The sequence below is a fragment of the Cetorhinus maximus genome, chromosome 8, assembly GCF_964194155.1.
Source record: "Cetorhinus maximus chromosome 8, sCetMax3.hap1.1, whole genome shotgun sequence".
NCBI classification, from domain to species: Eukaryota; Metazoa; Chordata; class Chondrichthyes; order Lamniformes; family Cetorhinidae; genus Cetorhinus; species Cetorhinus maximus.
Window position 1 is genome coordinate 7,680,409 of NC_135886.1, and position 26,757 is coordinate 7,707,165.

General features: G+C 44.7%; 1 protein-coding gene across 1 annotated transcript; it reads right to left on the bottom strand.

Moving 5' to 3' along the window:
- Nucleotides 1–7,908: 7,908 nt before the first annotated feature.
- LOC144683413 (leucine-rich repeat neuronal protein 1-like) lies at nt 7,909–24,724 on the bottom strand. Its single transcript, XM_078546403.1, has 2 exons — nt 24,563–24,724; nt 7,909–11,179 (listed from the first exon to the last, which is right to left on the bottom strand). Exon 2 carries the CDS (start codon nt 10,855–10,857, stop codon nt 8,719–8,721), a length of 2,139 nt encoding a protein of 712 aa, XP_078402529.1. The 5' UTR covers nt 10,858–11,179; nt 24,563–24,724; the 3' UTR covers nt 7,909–8,718.
- Nucleotides 24,725–26,757: the final 2,033 nt, after the last annotated feature.

Here is a 26,757-nt window from a genome sequence, read left to right on the forward strand (position 1 = left end):
TTTAAGCCTGCTAGACCACTTAGAGCCTCCTCAATTTCTATGCTAACTTTAAAAATTGTATCACAGTCCTTCTGCCTGATTCCCATACCCACGTCGTCTCTCTCATTTGTGAACACCGACACAAAGTATTAATTTAGAACCCTACCTACGTCTTTCGGCTCCACACACAAATTACCACTATGGTCCTTAATGGGCCCTACTCTTTCCCTAGTTATCCTCTTCATCCAGACCAGACAACTGGTCCCTATCCTTCTTCTCCTGACTGCCGTGACCATGCTTCAATGTTTTCTCTTTTTTATAGTGTTCAAGTCTCACTATCATACACCTGGGCCTCAGGTGTAGATTCCATTAATGTGCTGCTGGATTATCCAGCTCTTTACACCTCTTTATCCTGGTCCTTCAGTGTCCTGAGCTATACAAAATTGCAATAGCATAGACAGTTCTGCTGTTTGCACAAAAGAAGTATAATATGTTTTCCCTCTCATGGTGAGGGGTGCTTAGCTCATAGCTTATTTAAGTGTAAGTGCTCCTTTTATTCTCAGTGGGAACTGCTCGCAATTCATAATTACAATTAACCTGTGTCATTGTCAGTTGCTATTGCTCTTTAAATCAACCATGGGCAGAATTTTCTGCCTGTCGGGTGGGCGGGCACGACCCAATCTCCAGCGGGAGAAGAGCCGATCCCCGCGGAGAAGTGGGCCGCACCGCCACTTTACGTGGGTGGGCCAATTAAGGCCCACCCAGCGTGATGTCCGGCGGAAGGCGAGATGCACTTCCTGCGTGGGTGGGGGGGGGGGAGATTCCCCAAAAGCGAGAGTGTGCTTTTTCACGCATGTGCACGAAAGAGCGCACATCTCCCTGAGGCTAAGTGCAGCCTCAGGGAGATCGCTTACACTTGTACAAACATTAAAAATAGAAAAATAAAAAAATCCTTAACATGTCCCCCTCATGAGATGGGACAGGTTCATAATTTACACTACAACTTAATTAAACTTTTTAAAACCCTGCATGAAACCTTATCCCGCTGGTGGATGAGGTTTCATGTTTTTTCTATTTGCCGCTGGGGCTCCTGGCCTGCCCGCCAGCCTTAAGGTTGGACGGGCAGGTCCTTTAATTGTTTAAATGACCCTGTCAATGGCCTCAATTAGCCATTGACAGGTCGGCGGGTGCGCAGCTGATTTTGCTGCTCTCCCGCCTTCCTGAAAATTTAAATGGGGCGGGATGATGTCGGGGGTTCCGCCCAATGTCATCCCACGTCGGCGAGCGGGCCCCGCCCCCCTGCTCGCCAACGGCAAAATTCTGCCCCATGAGTCAGCTAGCTCATTCCCTCCGTGTGTTGAGGTTAACTGTTTTATGTCCTTCGGTTCGGGAGTTAACTGTTTCATGTCCTTCAAGCTCAATGTCTCTATGTTCTACATTTCCCAGCCAGGGGTAACAACCTCTCAGTGTCTACCCTGTCAAACCCCTTCAGAATCTTACATGTTTCAATGAAACCAAATTACTCAGCCTCTCATACTGGACAATCCTCCATCCCAGGGACCACTCTAGTGAATCTTCATTGTCCTGCCTCCAAGGTAAGTATATCCTCCCTTAGATATGGAAACCAAAACTGTGCACAGTAAACCAGGTGTGGTCTCACCAAAGTCCAACGGAAGTGTGGCAAGATTTCCTTATTCTTGTTCTCTGGCCTCCTTGAAATAAAGACCAACGTGCCATTTGCCTTCCTAGTTACTTGCTGTACCTGAATGCTAATTCTCTGTGCTCTTTGTATGAACATACTCAAGTCTCTCTGAACATTAACATTTACAGGTTTCATCCTTTTAAGAAATAGGCCAGGATTTTTGAACGGCAGAGGCCACCTGAGGAGTCAATGGCGAACGCATTGCCATTGATACTCGCTGCCCCGCAGCCACAAGGAGCATCAATTGGCTGGAGGTGGGAATTCCGCCCCTCACTCGGGTTTGGCTGCTCGCTCCCTAGTTCCAGCAGTGCCAGAAACTGCAGTGGACAGGACCTGGAACTGCAAGCAATCCTCAGAGCCTGAGTCCTAGGGTTCAGGAGAAGGTAAGTCTTGGGGTCCCAGGTGAAGCCTGGGGTAGGCAGAGTGCAATAGGGTGTTTTTGGAGAGACCAGGGGGTGAGGAAGCACCTGCAGTGACCAGACCTTGTGTGTGGGGGTGTAGGGGGGTGGGGCATGGTTTGGGGGAGGGGAGGCGGAATGGGTGCCTGCTGATGGAGGCGCCCCCCAAAACTTTATCCCTGTTAGTCCCCAAAGTTTCCCCAATGCTTTTTCTTCACTCATATTAATTACTTTAGGTTCATTACTTTTATTAGCCCCTTTGCCATCCTCTATTTCTAGTATGCAATTTGTATTTTCTACTGTGAATATAGTTACAAAATATTTGTTCAATGTCTTCTTCCTGTCCTATATTCCTGTCTATATCCTGTCCATTATTCACGTATTCAATTTTTTCCCTTTTTATCAACTTTTTGGTCATCCTTTGCTGGTTCCCAAAACTCTCCCAATCCCAGGTTTACTACTATTCTTTGCAACAGAATAAGGCTCTTTTTTAATGTAATACTATCCTTCATTTCTCTAGGAGGGCACAGATAGATTTATTTCACTGCATTTTTATTTTTAATTAAACTTTTTTTTGCAGAAAATTTTGAATCAATTCTTTTATGTTTACCACTGTTTATTTGCTGCCATACCTTTAAGTCTCCTGGCTCAATCAATCTTAGCCAGTTCTCCCCACATACCTATTTAATTGGCTTTGTTTAAGTTTCTTGTTTTGGACTGCTGTATGCTGCTCTCAAACTTAATATGGAATTCAATTTTATTATGATCACTGTTTCCCAGAGGATCTTTACCTATGAGGTTACTAATTAAATCATTACACGACACTAGATCTAAAATAGCTTTATCCCTAGTTGGCTCAACAATGTATTGTCCTAGGAAAGTGTCGCAAAAGCATTCTATATGATTCTACATTCTATAAACCCAACTCGCAAACTACCTTTGCGATTTTTATTTTTCAAGTCTATATGAAGATTAAAGTACCCTATGATTATTACATTAAATCTCCAATTATTTCTTGGAGTTATGCCCAATGGCATAACTACTGTTAGGGGACTATAAACTATTTACACTAGGTGACCCTTTTTATTCCTAACCTTGAATCTATGTAAACCTGGCCCACAGACATTACATGTAAAACACCAAGGGTAGAATTTTCTCCCCATCGGCGGGGTGGGGTTTGTGTGAGGGCAGGCGGGAGCGGGCACAAACCCAATCGGCGCCCCTGATTGGGTCCATGCGGCCATTTTACGTGGGCGGGCCAATTAAGCGCGCGGAAGAACGCAGAAATCTGTGCCTCAGGGAGATTAGTTAAAGTTTTTAAAAGCTAAATAAAGAAAAGAAAATATTTTAAGACACGTCCCCTCATGTGACAGTGTCACATGAGTTGGGACATGTCAAGGAACATGAATGGAATAAATTTATTTAATTTATAAAAACTTCATGAAACCTCATCCCGCCCGTGGATGAGGCTTCATGAGAAATGGGAAGGCCGCCTGGGCTCTTTGCCAGCCTTAAGGTTGGACGGGCAGCTCATTTAACTATTTTAATTAGTTTTTAACAGGCCTTAATAGGCCTTTGACAGTTCTGTGGGCGTGCAGCTGACTTGGCTGCGTGCCCGCCGAACTGAAAATCTAAATGACGCACGGTGACGTCGGGACCCCTGCCCAATGTCAGTGCGCATCATTTTACGCATCGGCGAGTGAGCCCCGCCCCCACTTGCCAACTGGAAAATTCTTCCCCAATAAAATTTGAGCCATGCAGCTTCATTATAATATTTACACGTTTCAGCCGTGGCTCAATTGGTAGCACATTTCACTTCTAAATCTCCGGGTTCCAGACCCACTATGGGGCTTGAGCATAAAAATCAAAGCTGACTCTCCAGTGCAGTAGTGAGGGAGCACTGCACTGCTAGAGGTACTGTCTTTTGGATGAGATGTTAAGCTGAGGCCCCATCTTCTTGCTCAGGTGGATGGAAAAGATCCAGTGGCAATATTTAGAAGAACAGCAGTGTCCTGGCCAATATTTATCCCTCAATCAACATCGCAGAAAAGAGATTATCTAGTCATTATAACATTGCTATTTGTGCGAGTGTGCTGAATGCAATTTAGTATCCACACTTCGTGCATCACAACAGTGACTACACTTCAAAAAGTACTTCATTGGCTGTAATGTGTTTTGAGAAGTCCGGTGGTTGTGAAAAGCGCTATTTAAATGCCAGCCTTTCTTTTTTTCTCATTCAAAATAGAGACCTGCCTCTGGAGAGAAGATTAGTCACCTGTCCCCAGCTCATCTCCCCCCACTTCAACACCCACTCCATTAAAACTGGAAGTTGGTGGGGTGGTGGTGGTGGTGGTGGTGGTGGTGGTGGTGTGGAGGGGGTGTTGGGGGTGGTGGTGGTGGGGAGAGTGGCATGTTGGAGACAGGTTTCTAATTTTTAAACTTCAAACACCTTCCCTGCAGCCCCTCTCCCCCACATCCATCTTAAGTGGTTAAAGGTCCTCCCTGTATTTCTCTTGTTCGATAGGCAAGGCAGTAAAGGGTTGTGGGGGACAGACGGGAAAATGGAATTGAGATCACAACCAGATCAGCCATGATCTTATTGAATGGTGGAGCAGGCTCGAAGGGTCGAATATCCCACTCCTGCTCCTAAGTCCTATATTCTTGGACCCAATTTGAAGTGACAAAGCTGCATTTTAACTAAAATCACATGAATGGCAGAAATGAACCAAGCATTTTCCACCAACGGGAATTTATTCCACAGGATTGTAACCTGTAAGTATGAGGTCACAAACCTTGTCCAAATTTTCTTTTGCCTTAACAGGGTGATTAACCTATTTGTTTTCAAGACGAGGCATCCTACTGTTAGTGCTGTAGTAGTGCTTCCAAACCTTGCCTTTCTATCATTATGACAACTCCCGCACCACATGTGTGCTCTGTAGATATACATGTGTATCTCTCAGTGGGAGACAGCAGTACTTTCTGGAGCAGATCATTAATGAAGACTTCAATAATCCAAACGTTACCAACTCTACCCTCACCATTCAAACCCTTAAAGGAGGCAACTAATCAAATGCAGGACTTTCAAAAACATTAAGCTCTAGGAAACTGCCACATGACTGTAATTGGGAAAAAATTCTGGAACGTTCAGATATTCCTGAACTAGCAAAGCAACCAACAATTTATATATATGAATAGTACTCCTCACATAAAAAGAATTGGGATGATTTTAACCCTGCCAACAGAAACCGGGTGTGTGGACAGTTAAAGCTGCCCAGGTTATTACCTACACGGGCTGATGGTTTCTGATTTTAACCTGCTCAAACAGGCGGCAAGGATTCCTGCCCAAAGCCAGAGAAACCCATCTGTATATATTCATCATATTATCAACTGCAATTTTAACTCAGTAGCCTGAGTAGGCAGCTGTGAGGGTCCTGACAGGGAAGAGGATTGGGGCCAGAAGAGGCCTAAACTGGTAAGTTTAAAGAAAACTTGTGGGGTGAGATGGATCTGCCTTGAATTTTTCTAGCCCCTTCTTCACCTCCTGCCCAATCCCCTTCCCCACATCTCCTGACCCACATCAAATCCCCACAACCTACCTGAAGGACCGAATTTGATGTTAGCTTCAGGTATCCAATTTCAGTTCGGCCTCGGGCCTACCTGGTTTGGTGCTCCCTCCTCCCAGTTTGCTTCGGCTGGCCGGTGTTTTCCAACATTTCCCCTTCTGTTTCTTTTATTTCTTTGATTTCTCTCATTATGCCTCCTATTACCTCCTGTTAATATCATCACTGAAATTTAATATTCTTGTTTTACACTTAAAAACTTCACATGCCATTCTATTTTTGCTCTTTGGGTAAGTATATGTATGTAGGTGTGTGTCATTTATGTACCATTGTGACACTATGTGTGCGTGTGATTTGTGTGCGTGTGATTTGTGTGTGTTATATTTGTAGATGCAGGTGTGCATTATGTGTGTTTCAGTGTGTGTTGGTGTGTGGATGTGCATGGGTGTTTTATGTATGTGTGTGTGTTTATTTGTTGGTGTGGGTTTGTGTGTAGGTAAGTGTGTGCTTAATTGTGAGGTGGGCATTTGTGTGTTTTTGGGAATGCAAGTGTGGTGCAGGTGTGTGTTTTTGTGTGTGGATTTGGGTGCGTGTGGCTGGGTATGTGTATGTGCCTGTGAGTGGGTATGCGTGGGTGTGGATGTGTGGGGGTTGCATGTATGTGGGTGGGTATGTGTGCGTGGTGAGGATGTGTGTGCGCGGGTGTGTATGTATGTGTGTCGGTTTGTGTGTGAGGGTGTATAGATGTGGAGTGGTATGTATGGGACGGGTATGTGCACAATGTGTGTGATGTGTGTGTAGGTGTACATGAGCGGGCGTTGGTGTGTTTTCTCTTCCTTTTTCCGTGTTTGAAATCTGCTCCTCGGTAATATCGTCCAGTTCTGATCAATGGTCCACACCTGAACTGTTAAAGTCTCACATGTTCTCTGTAGATGCTGCCCGAATTGCTGATTGTTTCCAGCATTTTCTTTTTGTTTTTTTAATCTCATGTCTAGCCTGGTTTCAAGTTTGTTAGCTTTGTACTTGTTCTCTGGTTCTGCTTTCAAAGCCCTATTTCAATAATGTGCTCACATCTTGTCCATGCTCCTCATTATTTTAATGCCTGGGATTAAGTTACTTTTCAATTACTTTTCCCCAACAAGGTAAAAATTCATCTTTGTGAGTCACCCAATTTAAATCCCAATATCATTCTGCCATGATTCTCTGAACCCTCTTCAATATTTCAGTCCTGCCTTATTGAAGGTAGGGCACTCAAATGCTAGAACTAGCATTTAAACTACAGTTTAAAAATAAGGGGTCTCCCATTTAAGATGGAGATGAGAAGAATTTTTTTTCTCTCAGGGGGCTGTGAACCTTTGGAAATCTCTTCCTCAGAGAGCAGTGGAGGTAGGGTCAATGAATATTTTTAAGGCAGAGTTAGATAGATTCTTGATTAACAAGGAATTCAAAGGTCATCAGGGGCAGGTGGAATATGGAGTTGAGGCCACAATCAGGTCAGCCATTATTTTATTGAATGGCAGAGCAGGCAGAAGGGGCTGAATGGCCTAACCCTGCTCCTAATTCGTCTGTTCGTATGTGCCTCTCCTCCTTTAAGGTGCTCTTTAAAGTCTCTTTGGCCAAGTGTTAATGCTCCGATGATGTGCATTGGGACATTTTAACTGTGTCAGAGGCACCATAGAAATGCAGGTTGTTGTTATGGCGAGTTGGCCCCTCTTAGTTTTTGGCACTTCTGGGCTGGGAAGGAAAAGATCTGCTACGGTCATCGCTCCTGGTTACTTGTCAGTAAACCCCCCAATCCCCCTTGTGGAAACTGTTTTATATGATGGTCCGCTGTGCTTGCCTGTGATGCCCTCAAGGTGGAACAACCTAATGCTTTTATATAAAGAACATCCCCTGTGGATGGTGCCTGCTATCTGTATTGAACTCTGTAAGAATCAACGGCTTCTGTAAAATGAGAAGGAGAAAAAGTGGGATAAAGCCAAGGAGAATTTTAGCTTAACTCATTGGCGGGTAATTGTGGGATCTCCGTTAAGAGTAAAATCGAGGGGCATGTAAAACCAACATTGTACCCGATCCCATCAGTTAAGTTAAAATCGCCCCCAAATTTCCCCTCAAAAAAGAACCAAATTCCCTCAATATATCCTCACACTTGATGATCCTAGTTGGTATGTAAGCTTCACATTGACTGCATACTCCCAGGGAGTCACTCTGTCCCAGGTGGTGCTGTACAACAGGATACAAGGGCGACTGAAGAAAGAAAAAGCCGTGACAAGTTTCGCTTGCAACTTTATTTTTCGTTGTTGTTTATTCAGAAAATACTGCAATCAAAAGAAATGCTCCATGGGTCCTTTGCGTTTCTGCCCGTTGTTTAATTTTCGCGCAGTCACGGTCAGCGGTACAGGAAATCTACAGAAAATTAGTTCGGTCAATGGTGCAGTGATAGAAAAAACTAGCATCGCCTGAAAACTGCAAAGTCCTTTCGCGGTGCTCAAAGGGGCCACATCATCCATCGCTTTGAGCAGCGGAAAGGGCAGAGGGGAGCTCAAACCAAAGTGTGGCATCACTCTCTGAACCTAGAAAAATATGCACGTACTTCCTGTAAAAAATTGTTGTAAACCGGCTCAGAACTTCCATTCAGATTTTCAAGTGGCTTGGCTCGAAAAAAAGACAGCAGATTCTCTATCGACATGGTCACAAATGTTTTACATAAGAAATTGGATACATTTCTGAACAGCAAGATCCCGTTTTTTTTTGTTTTAATCTTTCCCGGATTCCTATATATGTCTCCTATAAACAGAGTTCATAACCAGTACAGAACAAACACATGGACATCAGTTGGACAGAGAAGGGAGTTTTCTACCAGGAGGGAATTTACTGCTACAAGAACCGTTACCCTCTTACGTCTAAAAGAACTGGACGGGATCTGGATTCACTTTGTTTTCTTCACTTCAGCGGACAAAAGTGCGATCATTTGCTTTCTTGATCCAGTTTGCCTGTTCATCTGGACTGTGATAGGAGGCCTGTCTATTGTTGACTTGGATCGTGTTTATACGGTGTCCCTTTTCACGTTAAGATTGTCTCAGTTGGCCTCACAAAAGTTGACATTAGAGGGACCCAGTGGGGTGGACTGAACTTCCACCGCTATTGTTTTGCCCGAGTTGTTTTCAGGTTCCCAGTGCTTGACAAATGGAGGGTAAATCCCATGCAGCGAGATAGGCAAGTTCTTCTGCATGCACAACGCCAAAGGGCTACGTTCCACCTCAACCTTCTGCCTCGTAGACATAAGCCCACGAAGAGACAAGATACTTGTAACCACAAAGAGGACACAAGCAGTCAAGGCGATTAGAAACTGTAGTCTTATTTCACTGGTGCCAGTTGCTAAGTTGGCCTCTTTGGTCCTGATCCTGATGCAGGATATCTTGTTGTGGAGGTGAATGTACGACACGTGTACACATATCACATATTCGGTAAATGGTTCCAGATGAGTCAGATTATACTTGTGAATGCCTGCAGGAATTCTGGCTGTAAATGCAGAATTCAAGCTGCTATTGCTCATTGTACGTGACCAAGTGATGTTTGACGATATAATATTCGAGGTGATTATCCATGACAACAGGATATGGTGTGCCTCCATTTCTTGTATGTATAGCTGAATGTTCTCTTTATTGTCTGGATAGAATCCACTCACTTTGACAGTCACACTTTTCATGTCAGCACCAACCAGGTTGTGGGCCACACAAGTGTAGAGTCCAGCTTCATTTGTAGTTATACTGAATATCTCCAGTGTTCCCTCAGGGCGCACTCTGTATTTGTCTGATGCGCTGTAGGTCAAAAGTTTATCACCAGATGGTGTAACCCAATAAATCTCAGGGTCAGGCTCAGCGAAAGCTCGGCAGTGAAGGGAAAGTGACTCTTCGATTTCAGTGTCCAGTTGTGAGGGGAAAGCTTCAGAAGAAATGAGAGGGAGACATCGATCTGTCATCTCTCTGAATGGAACATCTCTCAGATTTTGTCTTTTAAACTCTGGAGGGTCCACGCAAAAGGTTGACTGCGGTTCGATGAAACGAATGCGGTTTTCATTTGTATTCACCCAGCGAATAACACAGTCACATCTGATGGGGTTGGTGTGAATGCTAATCTCTTGGAGTTTGGAAAGAGACTCGATGGTCTTTCTGTATAAGGCACTCAGAGCATTATTGTTTAGCATAAGGGTTTCCATTTGAGGAATGAGGTGAAATGCACTGGGGTGAATGTAGGAAAGTTTCGGGTTGTTGGTTACCTCTAGTTTGGTCAATTCTGGCAGGTTGTCCAAAGCAAACTTGTCAATGGAGATCAACTCCTCCATATTGTTTATGCCCAACTCTTTGAGGTGGAGCATATCGGTAAAATCACCTTGTTGGATCCTTTGAATTGGATTCTTATTCAAATCCAAAAATTTAAGATCTGGAACTTTCCGGAGGGCCATCTTTGGAACCTTAGGTAGTTTGTTATCATAAAAAGAAATGCTTTCTAAATTCTCCAGACCCTCAAGAGCATTGTCTGAGATTTCTTTTAGGCTCATTCCACTCAATACAAGGCTTCTTAGATTGATGAGGGGCTTAAAGTTCATGTTCTGGATCATTTCTACTGCATTCTCTCCAATCATGAGGATTTCCAGGCTGGGTATGGTTTCAAACCACTCACTTTTAATGGTCCTCAGCTTGTTGGAGTTCAGGTGGAGCCGAAGTAGGTTTTCAAGACCAAAAAACGCTCTGGCAGAAATGGTGCTCAGCTGGTTGTGGTTTAAGTAAAGCTCTTGAAGGTTGTTGAGAGCAGAGAAACCATCTCCTGACAATTCAGTCAACTGATTCTCTTCCAGATGGAGGACTAGGAGATTGAACATATTCTTCAAGCTGAAGTCTTCAATCCTGGAGAAACTGTTTTGGGACAGATCCAGTTCTGTCAGGTTCACCAGGTACTCCAGCTCACCCGGCTTGATCTTAGCGATCCTGTTGCTCTGTAGTAGTAATGTCTGTGTTCCTTCAGGCAGATTTGCGGGAACTTCAGTCATTAAAAAATCATTGCAGTCCACTGTTGGAGCCTCCCTGTACATTGACCTTGGTGTGAACCAAGGTTTAATTTCACAAACGCACACATCTGGACACTTGACACGCCAAGGTATCGCTTGAGTTAATGTAACAGCTGCCAAGCTGATAAACATGTACTCTTTCAGCAACATTTTTTCCAATTCTAAAGCTGGTAGCAAAGCTTTGAGAGTCCTTCAAAGCGCAGTTAGCGCAATATGGGTATGGTGCAGCGATAATCCGAATGCAGATCTCTTAAATGTCAAGAGGGCATTTTAATGCGTGCGGTAAGCAATAAAGTTAGAACCGGGAGGTTATTCCAGCTCTAGGATGTCATCCACACTTCACGGGCAAATGGCATCTCAGTCCATTAGTTGGGGATTTCTGGCAGCGAGTGTCGATATTGCTTCATTCAGCATTTGAAGAAAGCAGGTTGCCTGTACTTAAGTGATTGGTAATTGCCTCCGAGGGCTGATCCTGAAACAGAATAATGGTCCCTGTTAGTGAACTGCTTTTGGAAAAGGTGCACTGTTTGCTAAAATGCCATCGATATGATAAAATAAAGAATTGATTAATAAACACAGTAAACATAATCAATCCTTAGTCCTCAGAGGGCTACTGAGGCACTTCTCTGAAGAAATGTAAATTAAAAGTCTACATATTTTAAGTTTGCTCAAAAAATTTAATTTTCTAGCCAGAAGGGAGTGTGGCCATTGGAACCATTTTAAAGAGTCTCACACAGGGAATGGGAATGCTAAGGGAGGAAGTGTTAGTGCTATCCAGTGGTCCCCTCCAATTGGATTCATCAATCCAATCTGATTGGATGAAGCTCGCTTATCTTCCTTTCAGCATTCCAAAATGGAGTGGGTAAGTTTGATCGAGCGTGTGGTAATACGAAATAAAACTGCCCACAAGTCAGCAGTGTCAAAGGGTAACTGGTGTAAAAAGAGGCAATGCTTTGGGCATTATTATAGTAGTGGCCAAGATACTGGAACAACATTGCAGAGGCCATGGTTTCATTCAACATTGCCATTCAACAGCATTACCATTATCTAATCTCCCACCATTGACATCTGGGGGTTAGGAGTGTGATGGAATATCCTTCACTTGCCTGGATGAATGTAGCTCCATGATATCATCCAGAACAAAGCAGTCTGCTTGATTGGCACCCCATTCACCATTTTAATATTCACTCCTTCCACACAGTGGCAGCAGGGTGTGCCATCTACAGCTCACCAAGGCTCATTCAACAGCACCTTCCAAACCTGTGTCTTCTACCACCTAGATGGATAAGGGCAGCAGGTACATGGGAACACCACCACCTGCAAGTTCCCCTCCAAGTCACACACCATCCTGACTTAGAACATCATAGTTCCTTCATCACTACTGGGTCAAAATCCTGCAACTCTATTCTTTTTTTTATTCATTCATGGGATGTGGGCATCACTGGCTAGGCCAGCATTTATTGACCATCCATAATTGCCCTTGAGGAGGGGGTGGTGAGCTGCCTTCCTAAACTGCTTCAGTCCATGTGGTGTAGGTACACCCACAGTGCTGTTAGGCAGGGAGTTCCAGGATTTTGACCTAGCAACAGTGAAGGAACGGCGATATATTTCCAAGTCAGGATAGTGAGTGGTTTGGAGGGGAACTTCCAGGTCGTGGTGTTCCCATGTGTCTGCTGCCCTTGTCCTTCTAGATGGTAGAGGTCATGGGTTTGGAAGGTACTGTCCAAGGAGCCTTGGTGAGTTTCTGCAGAGTACCTTGTAGATGGTACACACTGCTGCCACTGTGTGTCGGTGGTGGAGGGAGTGAATGTTTGTGGATGCGGCGCCAATCAAGTGGGCTGCTTTGTCCTGGATGGCGTCAAGCTTCGTGAGTGTTGTTGGAGCTGCACTCATCCAGGCAAGTGGGGAGATTTTTTATATATTCATTCATGGGATGTGGGCTTCGCTGGCTGGGCCAGCATTTATTGCCCATCCCAAGTTGCCCGTGAGTATTCCATCACACTCCTGACTTGTGCCTTGTAGATGGTGGACAGGCTTTGGGGAGTCAAGAGGTGAGTTACTCGTTGCAGGATTCCTAGCCTCTGACCTGCTCCTGTAGCCACAGTATTTATATGGCTAGTCCAGTTCAGTTTCCTAACAGCACTTTGGGTGTACCTATACCACATCGATTATAGTGGTTCAAGAGATGGCTCATCACCATCTTCTCAAGGGCAATTAGGGCTGAGCAATAAATGCTGGCCTTGCCAGCGACACCCACATCCCATGAACAATTTTTTAAAAAATCGTCACACCATGACAATTGAATTCAGTAAATGTGGTGATTCGTGAGCTGAAACTATGATAAAAATGACCATGAAAGCTGCCAAATTGCTGTTAAAAACTAGGCTGATTCAATAATGTCCTTTAGGGAAGGAAACCTGCTGCCCTTGCCTAGTTTGGCCCTCACATGACTCTAATCGATACTAATGTGGTTCGCTATTAATGCCCTCTGAGATGGCCCTACAATTTCTGCTGTGGGCACCAAGGAATCGGCAATAAATGAGCCCATACCTGTGATACAAATTTAAATAAAGGGTCATTCAATCTGTTTTGTGCATCCTAACAGACATATCGGGGTATAATTTCCAATCACCAAAGTTATTATTGAACTGCTTAGCACACAGGCTACTTTCCTCTTTGTGTACTGTATTTAGATGCAGGTTAACACCTGCAAGGAAGGCAATGACAGTGCGTCAAGCATCGTTTATGAACTTTGCCAATCGGAAAACAATGCTGGGAAATTTGATGCTCTTAACTTCACGGTTAAGGGTGGCGGAAAATCCCATTGAAGCATAGGAGTGGGAGGAGGCCATTCAGCCCCTTGATCCTAGCAATTTTAAATTTTCAATTGACTCTGAGCCTGAATAGCATCTTGGGGGAGAGTTTTAAATTTCTATCACCTTTTGTGTGAAGAAATGGATACCTGTGGAGATGGGCTTTCTGGCCTAGTTGTGTCACTGCAGCAGGAGCAGTTCTGAAAATCCTCCCGGCCATTAATCTTCCAGATCCAGTTGGTCTTCCTTCCTCTCCCTCCTGCCTTGACCCGGAGCTCATGTTGCCCCTCCCTCCCTCCCTCCCTCCTTGGTGGCTGTGGGAGGCCATTATTGCACTGTTAACGATGTGGTCTGTCCTTTCGGCTAATGGCTTCACTGGTCAACCTTCTGAGTGCATGCCCTACAACAAACCACTTGGACTGGGAGACCAAAAGCCCAATACCAACCAAGCCCTTTAGTGGAGCAGGGAGCAGGAACCATTAAGATGTAAGCTTCTGTAACAAAGGAGCCTGAATGGATGGTGGAAGCAGATTCAATAATGACATTCAAGAGAGATTTGGATAAATATTTAAATGGAACAAAAAATTGCCAGGCTATGGGAAAAAAATAGGGAAGTGGGATTAATCAGGTGGTTGTACCAAAGAGCCAGCAAGGGACAGAATGGTCTTCTTCTGTGCTGTATCATTCTGCGATTCCTACAATCATCAAAAGGGCCATTATTTACTGCAACATAAGCAGAGTGTCTGTAAAAGGGCCCCAGTTTGGTTTTCCTACTCATCCATCTTAAACCTGATCATTACTATTCAGTCATTGGCACTACAACAGAATGTTCTGCCTTTTGCTATTTAAACTCCATCGATTCTTGTCATTACCTTAGAGCCTAGTGGTTGTTTCTGAATATGGGAGCAGTATCACATAGTTTCCATGATGACAAGTATTATAATTAACCCAAACCTGCTCCTGTGCCATCTAAAGAGAAGGCCATGTATTGGATCTGTCCTTTAACCCTGTCAGGGTTTCATTTCCTACCATATTCACTTATGTTCTTGTCAACTGCGAGTCACAGATTCAGCAGAGTAATGTTCCTGAGTAGGTGGAGGCATACAATGTACTAAATGTGGAAAATCTCAGTGTTTAGACAAGAAGCTGCAACCTCCTTTCAATCTGTAACTCCCCAAGGTAGAGGCTCCAGTCCTCCTTCCACTATCTAGTCCAAATATATGGTTCTATACCTGTTCAGAACGATACACATGCACCCAGAGCAATAAACATAACCAATACAAACACACAAATTCAAATACAGACGAGGGCTGATGGTGCCACATGTTTTGTATTTGCTTGTAAATGTAATCCACTTTTATCAGCACTTTCGTGTATGTTTGTTTGGCTAAGTTTAGCAGTAAGTGCATTTTTACTTTCCAGAGCACTTTATGACTTTATGACCATTAGGACAGATATTCACTCATCTCCCCACTTACACCTTTAAGTTTCTCAATAAGTAAAATGTTCTAGTTTTCAAAAATCACATGTGTGTAATTGCCTAGGAGGAATTGAACTCAGCAAATTGCTATTAGAGCTGAATGGTTTGTACAGCCAGAGCTCTAGGTCTTAAGCACCCACCAGCGATCCTTAAATCCTTTTGAGTGAGGCATAAGAACACAAGAAATAGGAGCAGGAGTAGGCCATTTGCCCCTTCGAGTCTCCTCTGCAAGTTAGTAAAATCATGACTGATCTGATATAGCCTTAACTCCACTTTCCTGTCTGTCCTCCATTACCCTTGACTCCCTTGTCAATCAAAAATCTGTCTAGTTCAGCCTTGAATATGTTCAATGACCCAGCCTCCACTGTTCTCAGGAGGATGGAATTCCAAACACTAACCACCCTCCGAGAGAAGAAATTCTTGCTCACCTCCTTCTTAAATGGGAGATCCCTTATTTTGAAATCGTGCCCCTTGGTTCTAAATTCCCCCTTAAGGGGAGATTCCCCCTCAGAATCCTATAGGCTGGATTTTCACCGAGTTGGGATGACTCGGGACCCCTTTAAGAATGGCAGGTGGTTCTGGGATTCCTGACCTCATTCCTAGGCTGTCTGATTTTTGGGAGTGCTTTTAAAGGGTGCATGTGGTCAAAAGCCGACACTCAGCATGTCTGACCTGAATTGCTCCACTGCGGACAGAGGCATGTCCTACTCTTGAAAGCCCAGACATCCATTACTCTTGTTGAAACAGCTGCACGCCAGGGAAAGCATTGTTTGATTGACAGCTCTGGCTCTCTGATCTCTGTGTCAGTTTATTTATACAAGGTTAAGTAGTTTCAAGTGCTTGTGGTTTCTGTTATTGATACTTTAAATTGTCTGGGTGTTTGATATTTCTATTGCCCTCCAGTGAAATGACTTTTTTTAACATAGTGGAAAGTAATGAATGAATGACTTTTTAAAAAAGCTTTTTTTTGCATGTCTCTCTGTCACTAAAGGGTTTATTGGTACTATACAGTGTATAGTGAGTCAATGGGCATGTAAGTGCTATAGCTTGGCATAGGGGGTATGAGGGGGTCATAGGGGGTGGGTGGGGGGGCATGAGATGGCATGGATGGGGCATAGGGAGTGTGTGGAAGTGGGTGAGGGGTGAGGGCTGGACGGCCTTTCAGTTTTTATTTTAACTGGGATGAAGTCCCACAGCACTGAGGTGGGCTTTTTAAATAGCCGGCTTCCGAACCTGAATGTCCCTTTCGCTGCCTCTGGCCTCTTTCCTACGCTGGCTGGCCTGACTCCAGCTTGCATCCTCCCCCCACTCCCCGCCCCACCATCCCCCCCACAGCTATGAATCTTTGCAGGCACTTTCTCCTGACGGGGGTGGGCTGAGCCTGGAATTTTCCCAACTCCCGCTACCCACTTTGAGGATGAAAATCCAGGCCTATATGTTTCAATAAGATCACCTCTCATTCTTCTAAGCTCCAATGAGTATAGGCTCACATAGATTGCCAAATAACCAGCAGCGTTAGGCAGTGGGGCCTCCATTCAATAGAAGCTGACTTCACCCTGGCCAAAGTGTATCTCATTACAGCTAACAGAGAGCAGAGGCCTTCGCTTCATTGCTCTGGACTGGATTTGAATCCAAATCTCAGAGGTGAAATGGCAGATTGTTACCTGGCTGCAACAGCCAGTCTCCATTTCAGTCAGTGGTCTCTGATGGAGACATTTCACTGTCGCTTCTTACGTATACCCATCCATTTAGGAAGAAACTCCCCCAACCTGTCTCAGGCTCATTCTGCCATACCCTCCTTAAGTTTCTCATTCACTGCTGTACTGTTAACAGTACCAGTTGTGGCTCGATGGATAGCACGCTCACCACTAAATCAGAAGCTTGTGGATTGAAGTCCCACTCCAGGGCTTGAGTTCAAAAATCTAGACTGGAGCTGCTGTGCAGTACTTACAGGCAGTGCAATGCTGTTGAGGTGTCATCTTTCAGATGAGATTTTAAACTGAGGTCATGTCTGCCCTTGCATGATTTAAAAGATCCCATGACATTATGCGCTGCAGGAATTCACCAAGGCTCCGTCGACAGCACCTTCCAAACCCACGACCACTACCATCTAGAAGGACAAGGGCAGCAGATGGATGGGAACACTACCACCTGGAAGTTCCCCTCCAAGTCACTCAACATCTTGACTTGGAAATATAACTCCATTCCTTCACTGTTGCTGGGTCAAAATCCTGGAACTCCCTCCCTAACAGGACTGTGGGTGTACCTACACCACATGGACAGCAGTGGTTCAAGAAAGCAGCTTACCACCACCTTCTCAAGGGCAATTAGGGATGAGCAATAAATGCTGGCCTAGCCAGCGAAGCCCACGCCCCGTGAAGGAATAAAAAAAAATTTAAAGAAGGGTAGGTGAGTAATCCTTGGTGCTCTGGCCAATATTTATCCCCCAATCAAAATCACACAGAATGGATTATCTGGCCATTATCATGCTGCTGTTTATGGGACCTAGTGCAGAAACTGGTTGCCATATTTCCGACATTACAACAGTGACTGTACTTCAAAAGTACTTCAGTGCTTGTAAAGCAATTTGGAATTTCTAGGAAGGCGCTATACAAATGGAAGGCTTTCTTTTCTCCCCACCCTATATGGTGGGCACAGAAAATCCCATGACATGTTTTTCAAAGAAGGGCAGGGGGTTCTCTCTGGTGTCCCACATTTACCCTTTAACTAATATCCCTAAAAAGAACAGATTATCTGGTCATTATCATCTCACTGGCTGCAATTTGGCTGCTGAGTTTCTTACATTACAAGACTGACTATACTTCAAAAGTACTTAATTGGCTGTAAAGTGCTTTGAATGTCCTAAGGTCATGAAATGTGTTATAGCCATGCAAGTCTTTCTTTGATCTCAGAAATACTTATATGTCTACAAATCTTAAAAAGGCATCATCCTCAAGTAAAATTTCGTTGGTACACCTTATTTTACATTTGAGGGTGAGACCTGTCCATCATTCTCATTGTGACATCACTCAAAAAGTGACTGTGTGATGCATTTCAATGTCCTGGGGACCAATAAGAGGGTTCCAATGCAAAAGCAGAAGGACTGCTGTTTCTTGGACATGCACACGCCTGGTCTCAATTGAGATGCCCTGGCACTATAATGTGAGATCTCAACACTTAGCACAGAATCACACTGGGACTGTCATGGGGCAGGTGGTTGGAATGCTGGACATCAGCAGTGACGGAAGAGATGCTGGCTGCTTATATAGCACTAAGATGATTCTTTTACCCAAATGATTTGATGTTCAACAGCCCATTCAGTGCATACGTAGAATTCTATGGCTTACAAGGAATTACGTAGATTGTACAGCACAGGCCCTTCAGCCCAACGGGTCTGTGCTGGTGTTTATGCCCCTCACGAGTCCCCTGCCACCACACCATCTCATCCTATCAGCATCACCTCTATTCCTTTCTCCCTCATGTGCTTATGTAGCTTTCCCTTATGTATCTATGCTTTTCGTCCCAGCTATTCTTTGTGGGAACAAATTCCACATTCTAACCATTAAAAATGAGCAAAAGCACCTTAATCCACTTCCCGTTTGGCAGAGGTGGGTCAAATGCAGGAGACTGACACTTTCAACAGTGCTTTGAACAAAATATGTTAAGGAAGCAATGTACCTCCAATGACTTTTAGTGTTAATGCCAGCAGACTACGTTCTGAAGGAAGGCATGAAGGGCTGGATTTGGTGGGTAGATGTCTTTACAGCACTGCTTGTGGGCCAGAAGGAGCAGCAATGCTTCTCCCGGCCCATCAGGTAGTGGACCCTCTCGATAGGCCAGCTCCTGAGATGCCTAATGCCTCCACAACCCTCAAACCCCATGTTGCACAATTCTGCTTCACTCCCTGGTTTCCATCCTGCCAGAGAGCCAGACAGACTGTCAATCTGGCTGGTTGCAGCCAGGAAGCCTTTGAGAGATCCATAGTTATGCTTTTTCTAGACCCTAAAATCCTCTGTCCCAGCCTCCCACCTCGCAGTTATTATCCTGGTCTGAGGTTGTACAGGCAGATTTGTTCCTTCGATAGCTTGCTGAGTGAAAGCACCATGTGGTGTAGCACTGAGTGACCGAGAGTCAGGTTCGTTCCTGGGTTGTGTTGAGTTGGGGCGATATCAACATTTGAGCTGCTGTAAAATTAGCCTTTAATCCCTGCATTCAAGGAATGAAAGATCAGCCAGAATTCCTGCTCCTAATCATGACTCAGTGACTCTTTCTGGAAACTCCACATCTGTGGACATTACATGAGGATCAGGTTAAGCCCAATCCTTACATGAGAAGGAGGTGGCTCTTGTAGTGGCAGTGGACCAGAACCCCACTGAGAGTTAGTGCCTTCAGGAGTAGAGGAAGATTTTTAAAAATTATTTTACCGGATTTAAGCGTTGCTGGCTACACCAGCATTTATTGCCCATCCTTAATTATCCATGAGAAGGTGGTGGTGAGCCACTTTCTTGAACCGCTGCAGTCCATGTGGAATAGGTACACCCACAGTGCTGTTAGGGAGGGAGTTCCAGGATTTTGACCCAGCGGCAGTCAGGATGGTGTGTGGCTCAGAGGGAAACTTGCAGGTGGTGGTGTTCCCATGCATCTGCTGCCCTTGTCCTTCTAGGTGGTAGAGATTGTGGGTTTGGAAGGTGCTATCTAAGGACCCTTGGTGAGTTTCTGCAGTGCATCTTGGAGATGGTACACATTGCTGCTACTGTGTCTCAGTAGTGAAGGGAGTAACTGTTGAATGTGGTGGATAGGGTGCCATTAAAGTGGGCTGCTTTGTCCTGGATGGGTTGAGCTTCTTGAATGTTGTTGGAGTTGCACTCATCCAGCAAGTGGAGAGTATTCCATCATATTCCTGACTTGTGCCTTATAGATGCTAGACATGCTTTGGGGAGTGAGGAGGTGAGTTACTCACTGCAGAATTCCCAACCTCTGACCTGCTCTTGTAGCTACAGTATTTATTTGGCTGGTCCAGTTCAGTTTCTGGTCAATGATAATCCCCAGGATGTTGATCGTGGGGGATTCAGCGATGGTAATGCCATTGAATGTCAAGGGGAGATGGTAGGATTCTCTCTTAGTGGAGTTGGTCATTGCCTAGCACTTGTGAGGTGTGAATGTTACTTGCCACTTATCACCCCAAGCCTGAATGTTGTCCAGGTCTTGCTGTATATGGGCACAGACTGCTTCAGCATCTGAGGAGTTGCAAAAGTGCAATTGTGCAATCATGAGCGAACATCCCCACTTCTGACCTTATGATGGAAGGAAGGTCATTGATGAAGCAGCTGAAGATGTTTGGGCCGAGGACACTACCCTGAGGAACTCCTGAAGTGATGTCCTGGAGCTGAGATGACTGACCTCCAACAACCACAACTATCTTCCTTTGTGCTAGATATGACTCCAACCAGCAGAGAGTTTTCCCCCTGATTCCCATTGACTCCAATTTTGCTAGGCCTCCTTGATGCCACACTCAGTCAAATGCTGCCTTGATGGCAAGGGCAGTCAGTCTCACCTCATCTTTTGAGTTCAGCTCTTTTGCCCATGTTTGGACTAAGGCTGTAATGAGTTCAGAACTGAATGGCCCTGGTTGAACCCAAACTGAGCATCATTGAGCAGGTTATTGCTGAGTTAGTGCTGCTTGATAGCACGGTCAACGACAACTTTCATCACTCTACTGATGATCAAGAGTAGACTGATTGGTTGGTAATTGGCCTGGTCGGATTTGTCCTGATTTTTGTGGACAGGACATACCTGGGCAATTTTTCATGTCATTGGGTAGATGCCAATATTGTAGCTGTACTGGAACAGCTTGGCTTGGGGCGCAGCATGTTCTGGAGCACATGTCTTCAATACTATTGCTAGAATTTGTCAGGGCCAATGGTCTTTGCAGTATCCAGTGCCTTCAGCAGTCCATGTTCATACGCAGCAAGATCTGGACAATATCCAGGTTTGGGCTGACAAGTGGCAAGTAACATTTGCGCCACATAAGTACCGGCAATGATCGTCTATAACAAGAGTGAATATAACCATCCCACCTTGACATTTAATGGCATTAGCATCACTGAATTCCCCACTATCAACATCCTGGGAGTTACCATTGACCAGAAACTGAACTGGACTAGCCATATAAATACTGTGGCTACAAAAGCAGGTCAGAGGCTAGGAATCCTGAGATGAGTAACTCACCTCCTGACTCCCCAAGGCCTATCCACCATCTACGAAGCATAAGTCAGGATTGTGATGGAATGCTCTCCACTTGCCTGGATGAGTGCAGCTCCAACAACACTTAAGAAGCTTGACACCATCCAGGACAAAGCAGCCCGCTTGATTGGATCCCCATCCACAAACATTTGCTCCCTCCACCACCGATGCACAGCAGCAGTGTGTGCGCCATCTACAAGATGCACTGCACGAACTACCAAGGCTCCTTGTGCAGCACCTTCCAAACCCACCACCACTACCATCTAGAAGGACAGGGGCAGCAGACACATGGGAACACCACCATCCGGGAGTTCCCTTTCAAGCTACTCACTTGGAAATATATTACTGTTGCTGAGTCAAAATCCTGGAATTCCCTCCCTAACAGCACTGTGGGTGCACCTACACCAAATGGACTGCAGCGGTTCAAGAAGGCAGCTCACCACCATCTTCTCAAGGGCAGTTAGGGGTGGGCATTAAATGCTAGCCTAGCCGGCGTTGCTTACATCCCATGAATATAAAAAAAATCACATGGAATGGATCAAATTGGCTGAAGACTGGCATCTGTAATGCAGGGGACCTCAGGAGGAGGCCATGCTGGATCATCATCCACTTGGCACTTCTGGATGAGGATGGCTGCAAATGCTTCAGCCTTCTCTTTGTACTGATGTACTGAGGATATGAAGAAAAATAAACAAGGCAGGAGATGGTGATTATATCTCATTTCCCAGTGCAGGTAGCATATTTGAATTGAGAGCAGTCTGTTTAATTGCCACAATACATTTAGAATAGCTGTTCAGTTCCTACTGTGCCTGGCCACTTGGATTTACAGCTGTTCGGTAAAGAACAGCTCATTACAGGCCAGTTATTTCATGATATTTTCATTACCACAGTTACTCTGGGATTTGCGCTAAGGGACAGTTTCTTCACGAAGAATTCAGGCACCCTGATTGCCTATATGCAAATGCTTTTCCTCTTTGAGTCCAGTTCTTTTTTTGATGTGTTTGACCTCGGGAGCTAGGAGCTGGGTAACCTTGGCTGTTGAGAAATAAATGGAATCTTGTACACGGTTTCATTTGACAAGCTGCTGTTTGTTTTCTGGTTTCAGTGATTTAAAAGACTTCACGTTGTCCCTGTGGATGGCTTTGTACTCTGCAGAAAAAGACTATTACTTCTTTCATCAACCTCCATAAGCTACTTGTTCAAACATAGCATCTTATGAAAGAATGGAATACTTGTATTAATATGATGCCTTTCACCTTAGGATGCTTGCATGTGCTTTATAGCCAATGAAGTAGACATTGTTCTAACATAGGAAATGCAGCAGACAATTAGTGCACAGCAAGCTCCCACAATAGCAATGTTACAATGATCGGATTCCCTGTTGTAGTGATGTTGGTTAAGCATGGGCCAGACTTGGGAGAGCTCTCCTGCTCTTCGTTGAGCCATGGGTTCTTTTACATCCACTTGAGTGGGCAGATGGGGCCTTGGCTTAATGTTTCATCTGAAAGACAGCACCTCTGATAGTGCAGCACTCCCTCAAAGCTCCATTGGGATGGACAGATTTTATGTTCAAATCTCGGGAAGTCAAGGATTATAGGCAACAGACAAGAAAGTGGAGTTGAGACCAATATCAGATCTGCCATGACCTTATTGAATGACAGAGCAGACTCAAGGTGCCACTTGATCCATGCCTTCTTCTGTTTTGCATGTTCATATGGAGTGAGTCTTGAACCCATGGCTCAAGGGTGATATAAGATTTCAAGTCCTTCATTATAGCCACTTTAACTTAGCTATGTTTTCAAACTAGTGTTGCAGATATTTCTGTTATAACTACCCTCTGCGCCATTCCCCTGTGGTACTATATTAGTATCCAGTGCAATATCATGAGGCATTCATTTATCCTATCATCTGCTGTCTATGCATGCTTACTGCTGGATGTACAGTAACAAGGCTGGACATCTTCAAAATGCCTAACAAGAGTAAGTAATGACAGACAGTTTGGAACTGAGAAGTTTGTTCATAACTCCACATGGGAATTTTTGCACAGTATCTAACCAGTTCACTAGTAGGCATGAAGGTCTTGTGGTGCAGTGGTGGCATTCCTGTCTCTGAGCCAGTAGCTCTGGGTTCAAGGCACATTCCAGGCCAAGGAATGGCTTTTTTCATTCACGGGATGTGGGTGTTGCTGGCTTGGCTAGCATTTATCGTCCATCCCTAGTTGCCCTTGAGAAGGTGGTGGTGACCCACCTTCTTGAACTGCTGAAGTCATGTGGTGTAGGTACACCCACAGTGCTGATAGGAAAGGAATTCCAGGGTTTACACCCAGTGACAGTGACAGAACGACGATATAGTTCCAAGTCAGGATGGTGAGTGGCTTGGAGGGGAACTTGTAGGTTGTGGTGTTCCCATATGTCTGCTGCCCTTGCCCTTCTAGGTGGTAGAGGTTGCAGGTTTGGAAGGTGCTGTTGAAGGAGCATGGTGTGTTTCTGCAATGCATCTTGTAGATGGTACACACTCCTGCCACTGTGCGTCAGTGGTGGAGGGAGTGAATGTTTATGGATGTGTTGCCAATCAAATGGGCTGCTTTGTCCTGGCCGGTGTCAAGCTTCTTGAGTGTTGTGGGAGCTGCACTCATTCAGGCAAGTGGGGAGTATTCCAACACACTCCTGATTTGTGCCTTGTAGATGGTGGACAGGCTTTGGGGAGTCAGGAGGTGAGTTGTTCGCCGCAGAATTCCCAGACCCTGACCTGCTCCTGCAACCACAGTATTTACGTGGCTAGTCCAGTTCAGTTTCTGGTCAATGGTTACCCCCAGGATGTTGATGTGTTCATAACGCAGCCAAACAGGTTGAGTATCAACTTGTAAATCCTCCCAACACACACCAATGGCAGGTGGTAACAGCGGGAGAGATTTCTGCTGAGGCTTGTGATGGAAAGAACATTGGAGCCTCTAACATCACTATCCATAGCTGCAGATTACAACATGCATGTAAAAATGTATGTTGTCACAGCAACTCGGGCTCCTCGGGCTGGTTGGCTGGATGGTGTGGATCATATTGGTGCTAATAGCATGGGGTTCAATCCTGTGTCAGCAGCTGTGTCCTCCATGCCCTACCCGTGCTGGAGGTCGTAGCAGTGTGGGTTGGACCTCCCTTCAGGCAGAGAACTGGAAGAAGAAGTAGGCTTGAATACATCTTGGAGAAGGAGAAAATTTCTGATTTCCAATTATGTGATTCAGGTTTCTGATTAATGGTTTCAACAGGTTTGATTCCTAGAAACTTATTGCTAACCTTTCCTAGAAGCTTATTGCTAACCTTACCTGGAAGAGACAGAAGCGCTGACTGAGTGGAGTTCCAAAGGATCCAAGAACTTGGGACAGACGTGACAAAAATAGAAATCGATCCCAATAGTCTCAATTTGGCTCTTCTAGATTCAAGGAAGGAACATGCCGAACTTTTAGCTTGTTCCTATCAGTTTGTTTCTGCAATAAAGAAACACAGGACATTATTCTGAATAGGTGTGTAGGAAATTCTGAAGTGAAAAAAGGTCATTTGCTCATAAAGCCATGTCCTGCATAAACCGTGTGGTTGATTTCCATGCAGAATGGTATTCAGGCATGCGTGGGTCTATGTTTCAGGCCTGGAGGGGTTTTTAACCCCTTGAGTTCCTTTCTTTGTCCACTTGCCTCCCGTTCTGGTCAGGAGGAGGGCACACATCTGCTGGCCAGTGAAGATTGGGCGACCATTGGCAATTTGCCCTCGTGCAGGTAAGCGTCAAGGAGGGAGTTCTGGGATGGTCTCATGGGAGGGAAAGGTAGGGTCTGGGCATGTTTTATTAGTCAAGCAGCCTGTTTCTGTGCTGGGACACTCCATGAATGTGCAATCACAACTAACTGAAGTGCACTGTTTCTGTCATATTATCTGTGCCTTTCTGTTTGAAGAATCTCTCTCTTGCCTCAATCTTTCTCAATGAAAGCACATTCAGATCTGTGAGACCCCTTTATTACTCTAGAATCATCCCTGTGCTTTTATTGCTGCATCACCAGTACTTCACGCCATTTTAGCACTAAATCAACTCAAGTTATTAAATGGTTTTGAATTTTGCTGTGTTAAATAACAGCAACATGGGTGATTTTTTTAATGATAGAAAAACGTGATTGACTGGATGATAAGTTGGGTAGAAGAATTATTGGCGAGGGCGGAAGGAGCAGGAGCAGGAGAAGAGACAGACAAGGAATGAGATTAACTGGTGCCAGCAAAATCTGTGGCCAGATTAAAAATTCAGCAAAATCGGCATGAGATTCATTTTACATCGCAGTCAGTAAGCAATTGAAAAGTTCAGAGAATTAAAAACAGAGCACCAGGGTTAGATGAGATAGGCTAGGGAATAGTTAAAAGGAGTAATACTTTCCATTGACACCCTTTAGAAGGTAATTAAACAGTGATGTTGACCTCTAAAAGGTTCTTGAACACATATTATTATTAAACTAACTGATTTGCATTTGATGCAAATAAATGTCTCTTTCGGAACATTTGGATAATATTTTCTACTGTCTCTCACTTCCTACAGAGCTGCCAAAAATACTAACCAGAATTGCAGCAATTTCCTCATCCAGCTCTTTGTTGGTTTCCAGTTTATCTCATCTAACCCTGGTGTCCCGCTTTTAATTCTCTGCTTTTCTCTTTGTGACACTTGCTTCCTGACTGCTGTGCAAAGTAATTCCCAGGCCAATACCTGTAGAATCTGGAATGGGGCCAGAGATTTCATTTGTGAAAAATGGTATTCTTCTTTAATTCCCAATCACCTACCACACCACACCCCACCCCCACGCACTGCACCCCCCACCCCCAGCCTCTCAGTAGTGTCTCTACTCATTAATTTTTAGAACACAGGTTTTCAAAGTGAGGTTTTCCCTTGTGGGCCTGTTGGAGGGTTCTGAAAAGGAGGGAGGTCTGCAAAAATCAAGTTTCTGTATTTTTAGTATTTGTTGATGTTCTCTGCAACGATAGCGCATTTGGATAGCTTTTGGAAGTAATAGGCCCCTTGGGGCATGCCAATATTTTCAGGGTTCTCCAGGAGAGCATCATTATATTCAGGGGTAAAAACAAAAAGCTAAAAGCTACTGCGGATGCTGGAAATCCAAAACAAAAACAGAATTACCTGGAAAAACTCAGCAGGTCTGGCAGCATCGGTGGAGAAGAAATCAGTTAACGTTTCGAGTCTTCATGACTCTTCGGCAGAACTGAGTTCTGCCGAAGGGTCATGAAGACTCGAAACGTTAACTGATTTCTTCTCCACCGATGCTGCCAGACCTGCTGAGTTTTTCCAGGTAATTCTGTTTTTGTTTTGTATTATATTCAGGGGGGTTAGCATGGGTGTAGAGGGGTTGTTGCATTCCTGGAAGTGTGCCAATATTTGCAGGGGTGCTGCAGATTATATCAATATTCACGGGGCGCTCAGGATTATGTCAATATTTGCGGGGATTCTTGAATGTTGTGTCAATATTTGCAAGGG